This window comes from Protomyctophum parallelum (genome assembly GCF_964188405.1).
Source record: "Protomyctophum parallelum genome assembly, chromosome: 16".
NCBI classification, from domain to species: domain Eukaryota; kingdom Metazoa; phylum Chordata; class Actinopteri; order Myctophiformes; family Myctophidae; genus Protomyctophum; species Protomyctophum parallelum.
Window position 1 is genome coordinate 16,173,861 of NC_139711.1, and position 22,563 is coordinate 16,196,423.

Consider the following 22,563-nt stretch of genomic DNA (forward strand, 5'->3'; position numbering starts at 1 on the left):
CATTCACACTTTTTATTATTCAGCTTACTGTGGAGACACATGCTGGAACTTTTTTATATTTTTATGTTTTGTAGTTTATGAGTTATTTAACTTAAACGCCCAATGCATTCTCTATGGCAATAGCACAAAATTTGGCATGCTACTAGTCCTACATACTTACACCTAGCAACCCCATTCTAGCCTACTTAGGTTCATCTTACGGTGGACATGTTTGCCTGAAAAGGAATCTTTGAAATGTTTCATAGTTTTAGAAATATAGTGCTTTCAAATTTGAGACATTTAACATGGGGCTCAATGGCAGCTCTATAGGCACGTCAAAAGTCACTTTCAGCTAGAAACTCCATTCACACTTTTTATTATTCAGCTTACTGTGGAGACACATGCTGGAACTTTTTTTTCTTTTTAATGTTTTGTAGTTTATGAGTTATTTAACTTAAACGCCCAATGCATTCTCTATGGCAATAGCACAACATTTGGCATGCTACTAGTCCTACATACTTACACCTAGCAACCCCATTCTAGCCTACTTAGGTTCATCTTACGGTGGACATGTTTGCCTGAAAAGGAATCTTTGAAATGTTTCATAGTTTTAGAAATATAGTGCTTTCAAATTTGAGACATTTAACATGGGGCTCAATGGCAGCTCTATAGGCACGTCAAAAGTCACTTTCACCTAGAAACTCCATTCACACTTTTTATTATTCAGCTTACTGTGGAGACACATGCTGGAACTTTTTTTTATTTTTATGTTTTGTAGTTTATGAGTTATTTAACTTAAACGCCCAATGCATTCTCTATGGCAATAGCACAAAATTTGGCATGCTACTAGTCCTACATACTTACACCTAGCAACCCCATTCTAGCCTACTTAGGTTCATCTTACGGTGGACATGTTTGCCTGAAAAGGAATCTTTGAAATGTTTCATAGTTTTAGAAATATAGTGCTTTCAAATTTGAGACATTTAACATGGGGCTCAATGGCAGCTCTATAGGCACGTCAAAAGTCACTTTCACCTAGAAACTCCATTCACACTTTTTATTATTCAGCTTAGGCTACTGTGGAGACACATGCTGGAACTTTTTTTTATTTTTATGTTTTGTAGTTTATGAGTTATTTAACTTAAACGCCCAATGCATTCTCTATGGCAATAGCACAACATTTGGCATGCTACTAGTCCTACATACTTACACCTAGCAACCCCATTCTAGCCTACTTAGGTTCATCTTACGGTGGACATGTTTGCCTGAAAAGGAATCTTTGAAATGTTTCATAGTTTTAGAAATATAGTGCTTTCAAATTTGAGACATTTAACATGGGGCTCAATGGCAGCTCTATAGGCACGTCAAAAGTCACTTTCACCTAGAAACTCCATTCACACTTTTTATTATTCAGCTTACTGTGGAGACACATGCTGGAACTTTTTTATATTTTTATGTTTTGTAGTTTATGAGTTATTTAACTTAAATGCCCAATGCATTCTCTATGGCAATAGCACAAAATGTGGCATGCTACTAGTCCTACATACTTACACCTAGCAACCCCATTCTAGCCTACTTAGGTTCATCTTACGGTGGACATGTTTGCCTGAAAAGGAATCTTTGAAATGTTTCATAGTTTTAGAAATATAGTGCTTTCAAATTTGAGACATTTAACATGGGGCTCAATGGCAGCTATATAGGCACGTCAAAAGTCACTTTCACCTAGAAACTCCATTCACACTTTTTATTATTCAGCTTACTGTGGAGACACATGCTGGAACTTTTTTTTAATTTTATGTTTTGTAGTTTATGAGTTATTTAACTTAAACGCCCAATGCATTCTCTATGGCAATAGCAGAAAATTTGGCATGCTACTAGTCCTACATACTTACACCTAGCAACCCCATTCTAGCCTACTTAGGTTCATCTTACGGTGGACATGTTTGCCTGAAAAGGAATCTTTGAAATGTTTCATAGTTTTAGAAATATAGTGCTTTCAAATTTGAGACATTTAACATGGGGCTCAATGGCAGCTCTATAGGCACGTCAAAAGTCACTTTCACCTAGAAACTCCATTCACACTTTTTATTATTCAGCTTACTGTGGAGACACATGCTGGAACTTTTTTTTATTTTTATGTTTTGTAGTTTATGAGTTATTTAACTTAAACGCCCAATGCATTCTCTATGGCAATAGCACAACATTTGACATGCTACTAGTCCTACATACTTACACCTAGCAACCCCATTCTAGCCTACTTAGGTTCATCTTACGGTGGACATGTTTGCCTGAAAAGGAATCTTTGAAATGTTTCATAGTTTTAGAAATATAGTGCTTTCAAATTTGAGACATTTAACATGGGGCTCAATGGCAGCTCTATAGGCACGTCAAAAGTCACTTTCACCTAGAAACTCCATTCACACTTTTTATTATTCAGCTTACTGTGGAGACACATGCTGGAACTTTTTTATATTTTTATGTTTTGTAGTTTATGAGTTATTTAACTTAAACGCCCAATGCATTCTCTATGGCAATAGCACAACATTTGGCATGCTACTAGTCCTACATACTTACACCTAGCAACCCCATTCTAGCCTACTTAGGTTCATCTTACGGTGGACATGTTTGCCTGAAAAGGAATCTTTGAAATGTTTCATAGTTTTAGAAATATAGTGCTTTCAAATTTGAGACATTTAACATGGGGCTCAATGGCAGCTCTATAGGCACGTCAAAAGTCACTTTCACCTAGAAACTCCATTCACACTTTTTATTATTCAGCTTACTGTGGAGACACATGCTGGAACTTTTTTTTATTTTTATGTTTTGTAGTTTATGAGTTATTTAACTTAAACGCCCAATGCATTCTCTATGGCAATAGCACAACATTTGGCATGCTACTAGTCCTACATACTTACACCTAGCAACCCCATTCTAGCCTACTTAGGTTCATCTTACGGTGGACATGTTTGCCTGAAAAGGAATCTTTGAAATGTTTCATAGTTTTAGAAATATAGTGCTTTCAAATTTGAGACATTTAACATGGGGCTCAATGGCAGCTCTATAGGCACGTCAAAAGTCACTTTCACCTAGAAACTCCATTCACACTTTTTATTATTCAGCTTACTGTGGAGACACATGCTGGAACTTTTTTATATTTTTATGTTTTGTAGTTTATGAGTTATTTAACTTAAACGCCCAATGCATTCTCTATGGCAATAGCACAAAATTTGGCATGCTACTAGTCCTACATACTTACACCTAGCAACCCCATTCTAGCCTACTTAGGTTCATCTTACGGTGGACATGTTTGCCTGAAAAGGAATCTTTGAAATGTTTCATAGTTTTAGAAATATAGTGCTTTCAAATTTGAGACATTTAACATGGGGCTCAATGGCAGCTCTATAGGCACGTCAAAAGTCACTTTCAGCTAGAAACTCCATTCACACTTTTTATTATTCAGCTTACTGTGGAGACACATGCTGGAACTTTTTTTTCTTTTTAATGTTTTGTAGTTTATGAGTTATTTAACTTAAACGCCCAATGCATTCTCTATGGCAATAGCACAACATTTGGCATGCTACTAGTCCTACATACTTACACCTAGCAACCCCATTCTAGCCTACTTAGGTTCATCTTACGGTGGACATGTTTGCCTGAAAAGGAATCTTTGAAATGTTTCATAGTTTTAGAAATATAGTGCTTTCAAATTTGAGACATTTAACATGGGGCTCAATGGCAGCTCTATAGGCACGTCAAAAGTCACTTTCACCTAGAAACTCCATTCACACTTTTTATTATTCAGCTTACTGTGGAGACACATGCTGGAACTTTTTTTTAATTTTATGTTTTGTAGTTTATGAGTTATTTAACTTAAACGCCCAATGCATTCTCTATGGCAATAGCAGAAAATTTGGCATGCTACTAGTCCTACATACTTACACCTAGCAACCCCATTCTAGCCTACTTAGGTTCATCTTACGGTGGACATGTTTGCCTGAAAAGGAATCTTTGAAATGTTTCATAGTTTTAGAAATATAGTGCTTTCAAATTTGAGACATTTAACATGGGGCTCAATGGCAGCTCTATAGGCACGTCAAAAGTCACTTTCACCTAGAAACTCCATTCACACTTTTTATTATTCAGCTTACTGTGGAGACACATGCTGGAACTTTTTTTTATTTTTATGTTTTGTAGTTTATGAGTTATTTAACTTAAACGCCCAATGCATTCTCTATGGCAATAGCACAACATTTGACATGCTACTAGTCCTACATACTTACACCTAGCAACCCCATTCTAGCCTACTTAGGTTCATCTTACGGTGGACATGTTTGCCTGAAAAGGAATCTTTGAAATGTTTCATAGTTTTAGAAATATAGTGCTTTCAAATTTGAGACATTTAACATGGGGCTCAATGGCAGCTCTATAGGCACGTCAAAAGTCACTTTCACCTAGAAACTCCATTCACACTTTTTATTATTCAGCTTACTGTGGAGACACATGCTGGAACTTTTTTATATTTTTATGTTTTGTAGTTTATGAGTTATTTAACTTAAACGCCCAATGCATTCTCTATGGCAATAGCACAACATTTGGCATGCTACTAGTCCTACATACTTACACCTAGCAACCCCATTCTAGCCTACTTAGGTTCATCTTACGGTGGACATGTTTGCCTGAAAAGGAATCTTTGAAATGTTTCATAGTTTTAGAAATATAGTGCTTTCAAATTTGAGACATTTAACATGGGGCTCAATGGCAGCTCTATAGGCACGTCAAAAGTCACTTTCACCTAGAAACTCCATTCACACTTTTTATTATTCAGCTTACTGTGGAGACACATGCTGGAACTTTTTTTTATTTTTATGTTTTGTAGTTTATGAGTTATTTAACTTAAACGCCCAATGCATTCTCTATGGCAATAGCACAACATTTGGCATGCTACTAGTCCTACATACTTACACCTAGCAACCCCATTCTAGCCTACTTAGGTTCATCTTACGGTGGACATGTTTGCCTGAAAAGGAATCTTTGAAATGTTTCATAGTTTTAGAAATATAGTGCTTTCAAATTTGAGACATTTAACATGGGGCTCAATGGCAGCTCTATAGGCACGTCAAAAGTCACTTTCACCTAGAAACTCCATTCACACTTTTTATTATTCAGCTTACTGTGGAGACACATGCTGGAACTTTTTTATATTTTTATGTTTTGTAGTTTATGAGTTATTTAACTTAAACGCCCAATGCATTCTCTATGGCAATAGCACAAAATTTGGCATGCTACTAGTCCTACATACTTACACCTAGCAACCCCATTCTAGCCTACTTAGGTTCATCTTACGGTGGACATGTTTGCCTGAAAAGGAATCTTTGAAATGTTTCATAGTTTTAGAAATATAGTGCTTTCAAATTTGAGACATTTAACATGGGGCTCAATGGCAGCTCTATAGGCACGTCAAAAGTCACTTTCAGCTAGAAACTCCATTCACACTTTTTATTATTCAGCTTACTGTGGAGACACATGCTGGAACTTTTTTTTCTTTTTAATGTTTTGTAGTTTATGAGTTATTTAACTTAAACGCCCAATGCATTCTCTATGGCAATAGCACAACATTTGGCATGCTACTAGTCCTACATACTTACACCTAGCAACCCCATTCTAGCCTACTTAGGTTCATCTTACGGTGGACATGTTTGCCTGAAAAGGAATCTTTGAAATGTTTCATAGTTTTAGAAATATAGTGCTTTCAAATTTGAGACATTTAACATGGGGCTCAATGGCAGCTCTATAGGCACGTCAAAAGTCACTTTCACCTAGAAACTCCATTCACACTTTTTATTATTCAGCTTACTGTGGAGACACATGCTGGAACTTTTTTTTATTTTTAATGTTTTGTAGTTTATGAGTTATTTAACTTAAACGCCCAATGCATTCTCTATGGCAATAGCACAACATTTGGCATGCTACTAGTCCTACATACTTACACCTAGCAACCCCATTCTAGCCTACTTAGGTTCATCTTACGGTGGACATGTTTGCCTGAAAAGGAATCTTTGAAATGTTTCATAGTTTTAGAAATATAGTGCTTTCAAATTTGAGACATTTAACATGGGGCTCAATGGCAGCTCTATAGGCACGTCAAAAGTCACTTTCACCTAGAAACTCCATTCACACTTTTTATTATTCAGCTTACTGTGGAGACACATGCTGGAACTTTTTTTTATTTTTATGTTTTGTAGTTTATGAGTTATTTAACTTAAACGCCCAATGCATTCTCTATGGCAATAGCACAACATTTGGCATGCTACTAGTCCTACATACTTACACCTAGCAACCCCATTCTAGCCTACTTAGGTTCATCTTACGGTGGACATGTTTGCCTGAAAAGGAATCTTTGAAATGTTTCATAGTTTTAGAAATATAGTGCTTTCAAATTTGAGACATTTAACATGGGGCTCAATGGCAGCTCTATAGGCACGTCAAAAGTCACTTTCACCTAGAAACTCCATTCACACTTTTTATTATTCAGCTTAGGCTACTGTGGAGACACATGCTGGAACTTTTTTTTATTTTTATGTTTTGTAGTTTATGAGTTATTTAACTTAAACGCCCAATGCATTCTCTATGGCAATAGCACAACATTTGGCATGCTACTAGTCCTACATACTTACACCTAGCAACCCCATTCTAGCCTACTTAGGTTCATCTTACGGTGGACATGTTTGCCTGAAAAGGAATCTTTGAAATGTTTCATAGTTTTAGAAATATAGTGCTTTCAAATTTGAGACATTTAACATGGGGCTCAATGGCAGCTCTATAGGCACGTCAAAAGTCACTTTCACCTAGAAACTCCATTCACACTTTTTATTATTCAGCTTACTGTGGAGACACATGCTGGAACTTTTTTATATTTTTATGTTTTGTAGTTTATGAGTTATTTAACTTAAATGCCCAATGCATTCTCTATGGCAATAGCAGAAAATTTGGCATGCTACTAGTCCTACATACTTACACCTAGCAACCCCATTCTAGCCTACTTAGGTTCATCTTACGGTGGACATGTTTGCCTGAAAAGGAATCTTTGAAATGTTTCATAGTTTTAGAAATATAGTGCTTTCAAATTTGAGACATTTAACATGGGGCTCAATGGCAGCTCTATAGGCACGTCAAAAGTCACTTTCACCTAGAAACTCCATTCACACTTTTTATTATTCAGCTTACTGTGGAGACACATGCTGGAACTTTTTTTTATTTTTATGTTTTGTAGTTTATGAGTTATTTAACTTAAACGCCCAATGCATTCTCTATGGCAATAGCACAACATTTGGCATGCTACTAGTCCTACATACTTACACCTAGCAACCCCATTCTAGCCTACTTAGGTTCATCTTACGGTGGACATGTTTGCCTGAAAAGGAATCTTTGAAATGTTTCATAGTTTTAGAAATATAGTGCTTTCAAATTTGAGACATTTAACATGGGGCTCAATGGCAGCTCTATAGGCACGTCAAAAGTCACTTTCACCTAGAAACTCCATTCACACTTTTTATTATTCAGCTTACTGTGGAGACACATGCTGGAACTTTTTTATATTTTTATGTTTTGTAGTTTATGAGTTATTTAACTTAAACGCCCAATGCATTCTCTATGGCAATAGCACAACATTTGGCATGCTACTAGTCCTACATACTTACACCTAGCAACCCCATTCTAGCCTACTTAGGTTCATCTTACGGTGGACATGTTTGCCTGAAAAGGAATCTTTGAAATGTTTCATAGTTTTAGAAATATAGTGCTTTCAAATTTGAGACATTTAACATGGGGCTCAATGGCAGCTATATAGGCACGTCAAAAGTCACTTTCACCTAGAAACTCCATTCACACTTTTTATTATTCAGCTTACTGTGGAGACACATGCTGGAACTTTTTTTTAATTTTATGTTTTGTAGTTTATGAGTTATTTAACTTAAACGCCCAATGCATTCTCTATGGCAATAGCAGAAAATTTGGCATGCTACTAGTCCTACATACTTACACCTAGCAACCCCATTCTAGCCTACTTAGGTTCATCTTACGGTGGACATGTTTGCCTGAAAAGGAATCTTTGAAATGTTTCATAGTTTTAGAAATATAGTGCTTTCAAATTTGAGACATTTAACATGGGGCTCAATGGCAGCTCTATAGGCACGTCAAAAGTCACTTTCAGCTAGATACTCCATTCACACTTTTTATTATTCAGCTTACTGTGGAGACACATGCTGGAACTTTTTTTTATTTTTATGTTTTGTAGTTTATGAGTTATTTAACTTAAACGCCCAATGCATTCTCTATGGCAATAGCACAAAATTTGGCATGCTACTAGTCCTACATACTTACACCTAGCAACCCCATTCTAGCCTACTTAGGTTCATCTTACGGTGGACATGTTTGCCTGAAAAGGAATCTTTGAAATGTTTCATAGTTTTAGAAATATAGTGCTTTCAAATTTGAGACATTTAACATGGGGCTCAATGGCAGCTCTATAGGCACGTCAAAAGTCACTTTCACCTAGAAACTCCATTCACACTTTTTATTATTCAGCTTACTGTGGAGACACATGCTGGAACTTTTTTTTCTTTTTAATGTTTTGTAGTTTATGAGTTATTTAACTTAAACGCCCAATGCATTCTCTATGGCAATAGCACAAACTTTGGCATGCTACTAGTCCTACATACTTACACCTACCAACCACATTCTAGCCTACTTAGGTTCATCTTACGGTGGACATGTTTGCCTGAAAAGGAATCTTTGAAAGGTGTCATAGTTTTAGAAATATAGTGCTTTCAAATTTGAGACTTTTAACATGGGGCTCAATGGCAGCTCTATAGGCACGTCAAAAGTCACTTTCACCTAGAAACTCCATTCACACTTTTTATTATTCAGCTTACTGTGGAGACACATGCTGGAACTTTTTTTTCTTTTTAATGTTTTGTAGTTTATGAGTTATTTAACTTAAACGCCCAATGCATTCTCTATGGCAATAGCACAAAATTTGGCATGCTACTAGTCCTACATACTTACACCTAGCAACCCCATTCTAGCCTACTTATAGGTTCATCTTACGGTGGACATGTTTGCCTGAAAAGGAATCTTTGAAATGTTTCATAGTTTTAGAAATATAGTGCTTTCAAATTTGAGACTTTTAACATGGGGCTTAATGGCAGATTTTGGCACGTCAAAAAATCACTTTCACCTAGAAACTCCATTCAGACTTTTTATTATTCAGCTTACTGTGGAGACACATGCTGGAACGTTTTACTCTGAAATGTTTTGTAGTTTCTGAGTTATTTAACTTAAACGCCCAATGCATTCTCTATGGCAATAGCACAAACTTTGGCATGCTACTAGTCCTACATACTTAAACCTACCAACCACATTCTAGCCTACTTAGGTTCATCTTACGGTGGACATGTTTGCCTGAAAAGGAATCTTTGAAAGGTGTCATAGTTTTAGAAATATAGTGCTTTCAAATTTGAAACTTTTATAATGGGGCTCAATGGCAGATTTTGGCACGTCATGAAACACAATTGAAAACATTTTACATTCAGTGATCCGAGAGACACTATGACGCACCACACATTGTTGTTGCAAAAATGTCCCTTATCTCGTTACAAACAATGACACACCTTCTGTTATCATACTGTATATCGAACATTGCTCCATGTGAAACGTTCATGGAAAGTTCATAGTCAATAATATAAAATGTAACTCACTGCTACTGCTACTATACATCAGATATGGTCATGCCATTAGCAACCACAAACAATGACACATCTATTATATCAATCGTAGCTGTGTGAGAGTAGCAAGTTCATAGTCTACACAGTACACAATATAAAATATAATTCACTCAGTATCTGAACGGACAGTGTGTGACAACCACACACTTGCACTGAGCCCGGTTTGAATCTGGATGGAGGCCTATGTTGCAAGTATTTTCCCCTCTCTGAACCTTAATTTCCTGTTATATATACTATACAGTACGTGTGTGTGTGTGTGTGTGTGTGTGTGTGTGTGTGTGTGTGTGTGCGCGCGTGCGTGATAATTAAGTCCCAGGTCTTTACATACAACAGTATCCACCATTACATCAGCTGAGGACCAGGAATGCATGTCGTTCTAGCATAATTGTAATAGTTTTGTTCCCTCCCTACTTAAAAGACGCCATTCACTCCACAGTGACCTCCTCCAGTTGCTCCTGGACAGACTCCAGCTGCTCTGTTTGGTTCTCCTCCCGTTCCCCAGACTCTCGGTCTTGTTCCTCTGATGATGTGTGCTTCTGGAGCTCTCCCTCTCGGTCTTGTTCCTCTGATGATGTGTGCTTCTGGAGCTCTCCCTCTCGGTCTTGTTCCTCTGATGATGTGTGCTTCTGGAGCTCTCCCTCTCGGTCTTGTTCCTCTGATGATGTGTGCTTCTGGAGCTCTCCCTCTCGGTCTTGTTCCTCTGATGATGTGTGCTTCTGGAGCTCTCCCTCCGCCACTGGTTCCTCGCTGCGGCCGTTCTCCAGGTTATCGGAGCTCTCAAAGCAGCCTGAATCCCTCGGTTCCTTGTCCGTATCTTCCTCAGACGAATACATTCTGTCGTCCTCGTCTGATTCATCTTCAGCTGAACAGGTGCAAACACATATGTGGTTAAGAAACAGTGATAATTCAAAAGGCCTCCAATCTGGATTCAAAATAATGACATTGACATTGACAATGAAGGGAAAATGTATGTCATAATGTGCCTCATTACGTCATGTTGTCTCTTTACTTTAATATATTAGCGCCCCTCACTTCACACGGGTGTGATTTTTTATGTTTAAGACACCATAAAATGAACCGCACAGATGCTTATATTTACTTACTATGATTACGATGCTTTAAAACTTTTTCATCATTTTATCATCTACTCAGCCTCATGTGAACACCCCAGATGCGACGCTCGATTCAGTATTTTGATATTTGATATTAATTTTAGCTGCCCCGCCCCCTTCCTATACAAACCCATTGTAACCCATGATGGAACCATCCTTTTTATGGTGACTGATACTGCCCTACAAATACAAATACAAATTGTTAAAAATAAATGAAAAAGTAATTAAAAAAACATGGGCACCTTACGTATTCGATGAATCTAACATGGTTAAAATAGAGGTTGAAGTTACAATGGGTTTATATAGGAAGGGGGCAGGGCAGCTAAAATTAATATCAAATATCTAAATACTGAATCGAGCAACTTAAAAACTGTCTGGGGTGTTCACATGAGCCCAAGCGATGAAATTACCAAAGGTTCTTTTTTAAAGTGAAATATACCGTTAATACAATCCGATATTATGAGCACCAAAATATCACTAAAAGTTTAATCCTAGAGTTGTCGTGGTAGTTTGTAGTTCCTAAATGAATGTATGGTTTGAATACATAGCAAAGAAATAGTTCTCATTTGGACATACAGTCTCTGAGCAGCTCGATGGCGTCCAGGATCTTGGCGCGTTGGTCTGCGTTGGTGATGTTCAGCTCGTTCAGGTCGGACTCCCTGAGATCCACAAAGTCCTCCAGGGTCTGAAAGCCATGCATGGCCAGCAGGGGGCAGAGCTCCTACAGCACAGCAAGACATCACAGTTAACAAATAGAGCCTCATTTATAATCATACTTTATTAATGAACAAAAGAGGTCAACGTGTCCACTGTCCAGTTTGTTGCTACTTGCGTACACCAGTGTTGTTTTTGGCAGCAAATTTATATTTTAGTTTTAGTCATAGTCTCTTGAATAGTTTCCATTTAGTTTTAGTCACATTTTAGTCACCTGGAATGTTTTAGTGTTAGTCTAGTTTCAGTCGACTAAATATCATAGATTTTAGTCGACTAAATCTACAGTTGAATTAGTCAAACTAAATGTATTTCGGTGGGCCTTGATGCCGTCGTAACTCGTAACGACCGTTTTTTTCACTTAAATAGACAAGACATCGACAAGTGTAAAAGTGTACAATGACTTATACTGGATCAATGAAAAAAGGTAGTCGACGAACATTTTCTTCTTAGTTTTAGTCGACGAAAACAACACTGGCGTACACCATACTAGACAGTCTGTCTAGTATGGTGTGTTAATTTAACTTTTGTAAGATATAAAAAAACGGATGAATGAATAAATAAATCCTTTTTTTACTTTTGACAAAGATGCTATGAAGATGGACCCTTTCAGAGTTAAAGATATAGTTCACTTTCAAACATGTTTGTAACTTCAAACTCATTAGATTCATTGAAAAGACCTGTTTAATATCCCTTTAAATTAACACCCCAGGTTAACACACTGTATATGTACAGTATGACTGTAACTACAACTGAATGTACAGTATCTTACACTCAGGCTGATGCTCTCCAGCATCTCCTCCAAGGTTCTGGGTCTGTCTTCTTCGCCCCGGCAGTTGATCTTGCTGGCACTGCGGTTCCTCCTGGCCGGTGGGCCGTCGTCGGGCAGAATGTTGACGTAGATGAACTTGAAGGAGCCCACCTTGTTGCTGAGCTTCCCTGTCCAGGTCCCCACCGGAGGCTTGTCAATGATGTGGATGATATCACCTTTCTAGGAACACAGAGGTGATATCATGCTGAATATATTATAGTGACATAAACCATTAGTATGATGTCATCCAAACCCCTGTGAGTTCAGTTCAAAGCCAGCCTCATGCAGGGAACTAAACTGAGGAAGTGATTATATGGTTCCGCCTTTGTTAGAAAATATTAACAATCACAAGCCCTCTTAACTGTAGATTGTGGATGCTATAGGTATATATTGGTTTTGTTGTTGTTTCTTTACCACGCTTTGAACAAATTGCCAACTGACATCATCATTTTGATAATATTATTTAGTTATTATATCATTGTTATGTCCGTAGGGTCGTATGTGTATTTTCTTGTGTGGTGTCTTGCTCTGTATGTCTTTCTTCAACTTTATTTGTTTATTTGGACGGGACAGAGTATATTAAATGAAAATTACATTAAAAATGTAGTGTAAATACACTGGATTTAGCAGAGATGCTCATTTCCATCCGTAGTCCCCGAAAACCAAACTGACATAACAAGACATGAGGACAGCATACAAAAACACAATGCATTTCAAACACAGTAAAACAATCTAAGTTATATGTAGACCAAATGTCATGTTGTTCATGGTTAATGAACAAAGAGGACCTCAAAATGCTTTGCACACATCAACATTTTCCCCTAGCTCTGGTCCATAGCCCTAATGCTCCATAGCTCTGGTCCATAGCCCTAATGCTCCATAGCTCTGGTCCATAGCCCTAATGCTCCATAGCTCTGGTCCATAGCCCTAATGCTCCATAGCTCTGGTCTATAGCCCTAATGCTCCATAGCTCTGGTCCATAGCCCTAATGCTCCATAGCTCTGGTCTATAGCCCTAATGCTCCATAGCTCTGGTCTATAGCCCTAATGCTCCATAGCTCTGGTCCATAGCCCTAATGCTCCATAGCTCTGGTCCATAGCCCTAATGCCGAACAAGGCTCTGCATTACCTGTTGCCGCATGACATGCAGCACAGCCTCTCGACTTCTGCAAAAAGTCAAAGAACGATTTAGCTACTCAGCAATATACAAAGACAGGTTTTGTGATGAAAAAGCCTGTTGACGCACTCTGAGCCCCCCACCACATACGTATAAAATGCACTTGTCCAGAATTTATTTTTTTCCACCGGAAGAAATTTTTATATTGCTAAGAGAAAATCTCATTGACTAAATTTTTCCTTCCAGTGAAAGATTAAAAGTTTCTGCCCCAAAAAGTGCATTTTATAGGCTACGTGTGGTGGGCCCCCGGGCTGCAGCCCACCCTAGCCCAATGTCCGGCCCGACGATAGTGTGTCACGTGCCGGAAATAGTCAATCTACAAGCTCACGACTTTCTAGCACGCAACAAATACTGTAGGAAAATATTGAGAAAGACTCTCATTGGGAAGAAAGACCCTAGCACCCCATGCCTTCGGTCTGGTATAGACAATTAAGCATTATGTTATACTTCAGCTATTGAAAAATAGCAGATCTACAAGCTTGTAGGTCTGCTAACTAAAATCTTTGCTTCTGGAGGGTCCCTGGAACAACATATTTTCGGGTCGGTGGCATATTACGGGTCGGTGGCATATTACATATAATTTTTGGGGTCCTTGACATGAAATATTGAGATCCACTGATATAGAAACATGAGGTTTTTCAGAAAAAAAGGCATTTTGAAAAATTCAACGTCAGGCCTAAATGTGTTTATACTCAAAGCAGAGACTCCAGGGGGCTCACCTGGAGTTTCAGTGATTCCACATCATAGGGACTGGGAATGAAGTCGGTGTGGACCAAGGCGCGGCCACAGAACGGTCCAGCGTAAGAAAGGCCATTCTCCTCTAGCCTCATGCTGTCCCTCTGGCTGTAGCCACTGTCCAGGCTCTGCCGGTTGCTACCTGAGATACACAGTCAGGTACAAGGAGCTCATTTCATTATGTTAGAGAGAGAGAGAGAGAGAGAGAGAGAGAGAGAGAGAGAGAGAGAGTTTGAGGGGGAGTGATAGTCCTACAGTCATACCCTAAAACAATGATTCTCAACTTGTTTATTGTTTATAAGGATCCCCATTAGCTTTTGCCTTGACAAAAGCTAGTCTTCCTGGGGTCCGACACAGACAAACATTCAACATAGGCAATACTTACAAACACTAACTCAAAATAAAACATAGTAAAATAAAATATAAAATAAGAAAATAAAAAACACAGGAGAAATAAAAAACAAAGAAACATAGCAAAAAATTACTTTCAACACATTATACATTTGAATTGTTCTTTTCCCAGGGTTACTGCAGTATGATTTACATAAGGTGTTCTTTTAACTTGATTTTAAAGATTAATTTTGTATTTGTATTGGTTATACACTTTGGTAGTGCATTCCAACCTATTACTGCTCTATACGTAGATAATAGAAGATTTAAGAATATTTGTTCTTGGTTTAGGTGACACCAAAACACCCGAACTGGCTTGTCTAGTCATATGGTTATGTTCGTCTCTTACATGTGCTACCTGTTCAAAGAAATACTGTGGTTTTTTGTCCATTAATACATTTCTGAAAAACGTAAGAATACGTGAATGTAATCTATTCTCAACAGTAAGCCATGATAGATTTCTGTGCATTTCTGCAATGTGTGTCCTGTTGTAACACTGGAGAGCTAATCTGGCAGCTTTGTTTTGAGCTATTTGTAATTTATGTATGTCTGTTTTTGTAGCCGATGACCAGATGACTGGGCAATACTCAAGATGTGATAACACTAGAGCTTGAATTACTGCTTTCCTAGTGTTTAGTAGCTAGAACATTTCCTGGTTACGGCAATACTTCTTCCCATTTTAGTTACTATATTGTCAATTTGTTTAGTCCAATTAAGTTTAGGATCTAGTACCACTCCAAGTAATTTAGCCTCTGTTACCTGTTCTACTGGCTTCCCGGCAACTTGTGGCCTTCAAGTAATTGTATGACATACAATACTGTAACATTAGTATATATAAAAAAAAAATGGTAAGGTATTTTCTTCTTTAAAACCTTTAAAAATGTGTTCTCATTGTGATGCCGATAAATAGTAATACTGTGTTAGTTCCATTGATCCAAGCCGGAACATAATCCGATTGATTAATCTTAAAAAAAGAAACCTGCTCGGACAATGGCCCGTGGCGGCCCACCCATCGGTCCACTTAACACATAAAGGTTGACTTACTGCCAGAGAGCTGTCTGTTGACAGGTGTGGTGTCCTCTGATCCTGAGGAGCAGACAGAGCTCCTCTGTCTTGCTCGCAGATCTGGAAGACCATCGATGACAGGAGACAGAGACGCCTCGTCACCACTCATCCCCTGTGATGTGATGCACAAAACACAGTGGCTGGTGTCAGTTCACTCTCCATTCACTCACTTTAAAATGGAACGCGACCCTGAAATCCACCTTAATGATGATGACGTTACTAATGATTGCTGTCTATAAATAAGTGAATGGGAACTTGTTATTCCAAATTATGTCTCCTTTTAAAAAAATAACTGAAGGAAGTTAGCATTATTTGACAGGTCTGTCAAGTAAGGTCTGAACTGAAGTCAGACCTTGCTTTTGTTTGTACTAAGGAGTTCATGCATATGTCCACTAGGTGGAAGCATTTTCAATCTTCTTTTTTTGTTTTTTTGGTAGCTGCAACTGCTGCATACAGTGTTCTGTTACAGTTTGCATGACCTAATAGTTTGACTGTATTCAGAATGTTATTGGGCCCCTTGAGATGCAGCATCTCGTTTTAAAGGGGGTCACACAACTGCAACATGACAAGCAGTGCAAGTACACAGTACAATCAAAAGACACATCATAGGTGCAACATAACATACAGTATACACAAGACATACACATACAGGTACAGTACCCCTTCTCCCCCCCCCCCCCATTCCATTTACATAAGAAGCCTTACCCCCTCCTCAGCCAGCACTTTTTGTACCATCTTGGATGTTTTGCGGGACATTGTACGGGACATGACTTTGCGCCATTTCTTGCCCAGCTTGCTTCCACTTTTGTCATGTTCCTCCACAGGAAAACCTTCCGTCACCTAGGAGGATAACAAAAAGGCAGAATAATGGTCTTAATTATCTATTTTAAGTGGTGCTTTGATTTTCTTTTCTTTTTTTTCTTGATTAAAGCTTAAATATTTAGCAATCGGTCACCGTGGTGGCGGCGGTGTGCATGCAAGCACGCACAAGACAAAACTCGTACTACAGATCTTATAAAACACCTCGACTTTGGCTTGGTGTCTTCATTAAATATACTATGTGAGAATGTCAATCATCCGGTCTGTCTGTGAAGCAGACAGTTTGGAGGACTGAGGTTCTCTGCATGACTGACGCATACCCAGAATGCATCCTGTCCGAGTCCGACTCATTTAGTCTCAGCATGATGGCTTTAATTGTAAATGCTCAATTTCATCCTCTTTTTGGCTTCCTCCCTTCATCTTACAAACCCATTACTGATTTGTCTGTCAAATTGTCATACAAAACCTGCTGGGAAGTTCAAGTTCTCTTGATTGCATTATGATAATTACTTTGTTTTGTAAGGTGAGTTTTGAGGAACCTGCATCTGTGAACTTCTGTAATGGGACATTTTCTGTATGTGTGTGTGTGTGCTGGAGTGAACAAGACAGGTGTGTGTGTGCGTGTATATATATTACATTGTTATTTCCATCAGACATGTGTGAACTGTTACCAAACAGTTCTAAAAGTGATACCAAGTGTGTGTGTGTGTGTGTGTGTGTGTGTCAGTGTGCGCCATGATGTGAAACCTGTGAACAACGCCTGCCACTACTGGATCTATCAGTGTGTATCACACACCTGACAGCTACATAAAATCCTTCCGTCTCGTTACAACCCCAGAGCCCCTGGACTGTTGTACAGCTGATTGTTGTAATTGGAAAAAAAAATATTTCCCAATAATGTTTTCAGATGTTTTGTAAATTTCCCATAGATTTAATTCATCCATTTTGCACTTACTGCATGCACTCCAAGCACCCTCTGCTGGCAAAACAAGAGTTGTGTCTATTCCTGGTGTATTCAACCAGTGTGTTAATTCCATAATTCCACTACTCAGTCAACAAGTGACTGAGACACTTGTTGACTTGCTTTGGCAATGTAAACGTATGTTTTCTCAAGCCAAAAGCTCATTTGGATTGTATTGTATTGAGTCAGAGTATTCATGTTTATTTCCCCATAAGCCAAACTTACTGTTTCATCGAGGGTGAACTCCTTGTTCTTGTCCGACACCACAGGAGAGGTGGGCTTGTGTTTCATAAAATCCTTGAAGCTGCTGGACCTCTGCAGACTGAGCTGTGGACACATTATAGATGTGTGTGTGTGATATGTGTTTTAAATCATAGTAGGGACCAGAGAAGAATGTACAAGAGTTGCTATACAAACAAATCAATGTCCAGTTGTCCACTAGCACCATGCAACTTAATCTAAACATTAAGCCAGCATCAGTCAAAGCAGGCCTGAGATGCATACAGTGAAAGTCTGGTTTGTTCTGAAGGGAGAGCATAAAAACATCCGTTGTTTTGTAGCTCAAAGGATCCTATTTGCCCGATGAAGACCTACAGTATAATGTACCATAAAAACAGTGTGCGGATGTTTTTTCCTCTCCTTGATCCTCGCCTTGATGTCTAGCACTTGGCCTAAATACAGGCATAAGATGTGCACACAATTTGTTCTAAAATTCAGTGTTAATTCAATGAGTGCAAATGATAACAATTCATGGTAACTATATGTGTCATACTTCTGGCATAACCTTTTTCTCTAGTCATTTGAGACAATCCAAGTCAAGTCTTGAGTCATTTTAGTGCTCTCAACGCAATTCTCAAATCAAGTCTTTCAGGGAATGCACAATTAAAGTCTTGAGTCTATGTAAGCGTTGCAAGATGGAAATCAAGTATCTGAATGCCGACTATGCCCATTACAGTATTCATCTGTTTTAATAGTGTTTATTGCATACTGTAGCTGAGACCAGGTCAGGTCCCTTTCTTCAAATGTTCATGGAACGTTTATATATTAAAAACGATGTGACAAAAATAAACACATTCTGCATTCTTTTTCACACTTGATACTTGCAATTCAATATATAGTCAGACTCACCAGACTTTTAAATAGTGAAGTTCTGGCAATGTTTTGTAAAGATCTTTGTCTTTCAATAGATTGATCATTGTAGCATAATTAAGTGTATAGGCCTACTATTGATATTGGGTTCAGGTTCAACATACAGCTGAAAAGGCACCAATAATAATAATTATAATATTTTACAAAAATAAAAATAACCTAAAAAAGCTTTTAAGTTACCTGAAAGCAGTGTCTACAGGTAGTCTTATTCACACTGAGACAGAGACTACAGTAGTCTTCTCCAGAGTGGTTCAAGCATTCTTTCCCCTGGGACTCTAGCTTTCAAAACATGCTTTTACAGAAATGCTAGGGATTTGAACTCACAAACTAAGTGTCTCAACCAAGTGCAGGACACAATGAGTCACTAAAACAGAGCTTCCTTTTCCTATTTATGAACGGTGTCTACAGTATACATGTGTATTCATATATGTTTCTAAACTTTCTACAGTATAAGCATTCATATACTGTACAGACAGATCTGGGCAATGTGTCTATGTGTGCGTGTGTGTGCGCGCACGCTGTGTGTGTCTGCGTGCGTGCCTGCGTGTGTCCGAGTTGCGCACACGCGCATTGACTGTTTCTACCAGTTTGCGTGGAAGTCTTAGATATGATTTCCCTCATAGCACTGGTATAATTAAAATCTTATCATCACAATGCATCCTCCTCAATTCTTGGTAAGAACCACAGGAAGCAGACGCCAGCTTAAGTAACTGTAGGCAAACAATCATTGCAGATAGGCCTATTGTATTTTTTTCAACATTGGGGGGGTGAGTGTCTAAACTGACTCCAACAGGTGGTGGCAGTAGGAATTTCCTACTCCTGCTTCCATCTGGTCTCTCTCTCGGGCAGATACGATGTACTCTGATCAAATGCTGATCGGAGCGATATGCGACCGTATGCGGGATCAAAGCGAGACTGAAGTGCTACACAACCTAACAGGACTACAACTCGAAATTAGAGATGTCCCGATACTGTATCGGTATCAGGAAAAGTATCGGATCGGCCCATATTTGTCATATCGGGTCATATCGGTATCGGTGAATATGCCAGTCTAAACACCGATCCGACACAGGGGTAAGGGGTTGACACTATGGCAGGTAAATAAAATGTTAGGACATGTGGAGTTTGCTTTGGAGTTGCCCAAACTGCAAGTGCACATTTCAGTGAGGAGTCTGCTATAAACACAACACGAGATATATAGCATAGATAGCTATAAACACAACACTAACACAGAAATTGAGGTATCGGGATTGGATCGGAAGCGAAAAAAGTGTATCGGGACATCCCTACTCGAAATTATTATGGAGATATCAGATTTTTGTCCTGCTGCTTCGGGTTCATCGTTTCTGCTTGAGAGAGACCAGATGAAGGTAGGAGAACTTGTGAACTCAATACTGCCGCAATCTGGCGGAGTCACGTTAGTGAGTGTCTGCTAGGGTTAAGAATTAATTAAACCACCAATAGGAACAATTGTTTTGAAGCAATCTTAGTGAAGAATGATGATATTTTCCTGTCGCAATTCTCCTTAAAAAGAAAATCTGCAGTAGTTTGCCATCTTGGCTTCAATTCACAGACACATCCAATGGAACAATGACCTTTCCCAGTCATCATCCTTGGCAGTATAGTGTCAAGAAAGGTAATGAGATGCATAATGATAAGGCCTGGCTTCTACTGCAGAAGAAGATGGAAAACAAATGGTGTGAAGAGAAGCGTAGGCGGTTCTTACCGCTAGTGAGAAACAACCACAAAGCACATTCTGACCCAAACTACGTCTGCAGCAGTGACTCACTCCAAATTAGAGGAACTTGTCTTTTCTGAAGTAGCCTACATATTTCCAAAACAAGTTTGATTCTTAAGTTGAGAGGTCATTTAACGTAAACATTTGTTTTATAAGCTCCCATTGCCTTGGAGAGCTCAGTTGTGTTCTCCGCTCACTATAAGGTTCACCAGGTTCACTGTATGATTTCTTTTGTTTTTGTTAAGTGTCACCGCAAAGGGTTATTTGCAGTACATCCTGTGAAAGGCTGCGCTGCACACTCAATCCGTACATGTCTGTTACTTAAAGTGGTTGAGTGTGTCAAGTTCAACTGGACGTGTTCCCATATTTATCCAGACTATAGCTCACTCCACTTGACCCCTCAAAACAACAACAATCATAACCCTGCTCACCTTCTTCTTCGGCGCCGGCTCTTTCTTCTGCCCCTGCTCCTTTTTCTGCACCTGCTCCTTCTCTGAGGCGTTGGAGGGCTTTCGTCTCAACATCTTTGTCCTTGGTGGCGTTCAGCTCTGAGTCTGTATTGGTCAAACAGTGAGGAGGTGATGTGGGCACCAGCACAAACAGATGGACGAGGATTCCTGTCACTCTCTGGTCACAGCCGACGCAGTCATGAAGAACAGAGGAAGGTAGTAACTGCAGTTTACCTTCCTTTGCAGTGGAGTGGTGCATAAACGCTGAGGGGAAGTCACATGGCCACACAGGAAGTAAAGGAGCTACGTTTTTGTGTGTGCTGGTTTTGCAGTCAGTCTGTGCATCCAAGGGCTGGTTGATTTCTCAACATTGTGGCTACAGGCCAGTTTCACTGTCTAGCACGAAACAGTTCAAAAGTATGTCAGCATAGGGCCACCAATTGGATAAGATAAATAGGTTAGTGACCCTTCCCTATAAGTGTAGAGTGGTGTAGACTAGGAGAGTGACGTCATTGAGGGGTCAGAAAACAGTGCTTGAGCGCTGTTCATGCAGCCCTGGAGAGTGACAAGCTGGAGTTTGAAATACATAGTTTTCAATGAGGGCGGCGCAAATATCAGCAATATTAGGCATGTGTGCAACATGACAACTGTTTTAAAGTAGGCTATTGTACAGTGACAATTATAGTCTGTAATGTTTATGTTGTACACTTACTAAAAGAAATGGAATTGGTAAGATCATTATACTGTATGTAGAAGAGCCGCCATTGGACTGGCCCCATGATGTGAACGGAGTTGTCACAACTTTCACATCTAAACGGCACTGGGCAAGTGGACCCAAACCCCAGGAAAATGACCCCCCCATGTATATACCCACATTATTTCTGGGGGTCCCCAGATGCAAATTGTTTTCTCACTAACAGTAAACAAACCAACATACAGTATAAGACTAAGTGGTCAAATATTACGTAAGAAAGAGGCAAAGATTGTAAAACTAGCCGATCTACAAGCTCACATTGTGAAACTATCCGATATACAAGCTCAGAAGTATGCCTCACACTTGTGAGCTTGTACTTTGGCTCTTCACAATATTTATACGGTACTGTGTACAGTATTGCATCCTAGGACCACCGGAGGGTGACATGATTGTGTCCTTCTCAATTTAGTGAGTCTTAAGGATGCAGGATGCAGGCCATTTGCATCACTGCCAAACTACAGTAAATGTAATGCCTACAATTAAGTGTTTGTTAGGGTGGGGAGTCCCCAGTTCCAGTTTTTGACCACAATTTCCAGCCCTTTAGTAGATGAAGAAAAGACTACATCAGGGATACTGAATAAGACCAGAACAAATTGCAATACCTTCTCCATGTACTTTGCCATGTGAAATAAAGGCTTTCAATGTTCTACAGTGCCTTGAATATGTTGGAGGAAACTGTCTTTGACAATTTTACTAGAAAATGTATAGCATATTATTCAAGCAATAAGAAGAGTTGTTTCCTATTGTTCAACTCAATTAGCTGAAAAGCTTTTATTTCTTTATTTCTCTAAATTGTTTACACGAAGAAAATTTGCAACTACTCTTACAATGAATTCCAGTCCTATCTTTTTAACCTCAGCAGAATAGAAATGTATTGTATCGTTGGGTGACAACATTCATTGACACAATACCTCAACTCTTGTATGTATCAG

At 38.9% G+C, this 22,563-nt stretch overlaps 2 protein-coding genes across 2 annotated transcripts in view; both read right to left on the minus strand.

The window, feature by feature from the left end:
• Window positions 1-22,563, minus strand: part of tspan6 (tetraspanin 6) — a 147,839-nt gene that overhangs the window by 85,924 nt on the left and 39,352 nt on the right. The window lies entirely within an intron of this gene.
• sash3 (SAM and SH3 domain containing 3) lies at window positions 9,650-21,101 on the minus strand. The gene is made up of 9 exons (XM_083785499.1): window positions 20,860-21,101; window positions 17,767-17,868; window positions 16,467-16,601; window positions 15,741-15,873; window positions 14,291-14,448; window positions 12,357-12,575; window positions 11,450-11,594; window positions 10,445-10,623; window positions 9,650-10,264 (listed from the first exon to the last, which is right to left on the minus strand). Exons 1-9 carry the CDS (start codon window positions 20,950-20,952, stop codon window positions 10,187-10,189), a joined length of 1,242 nt encoding a protein of 413 aa, XP_083641625.1. The 5' UTR covers window positions 20,953-21,101; the 3' UTR covers window positions 9,650-10,186.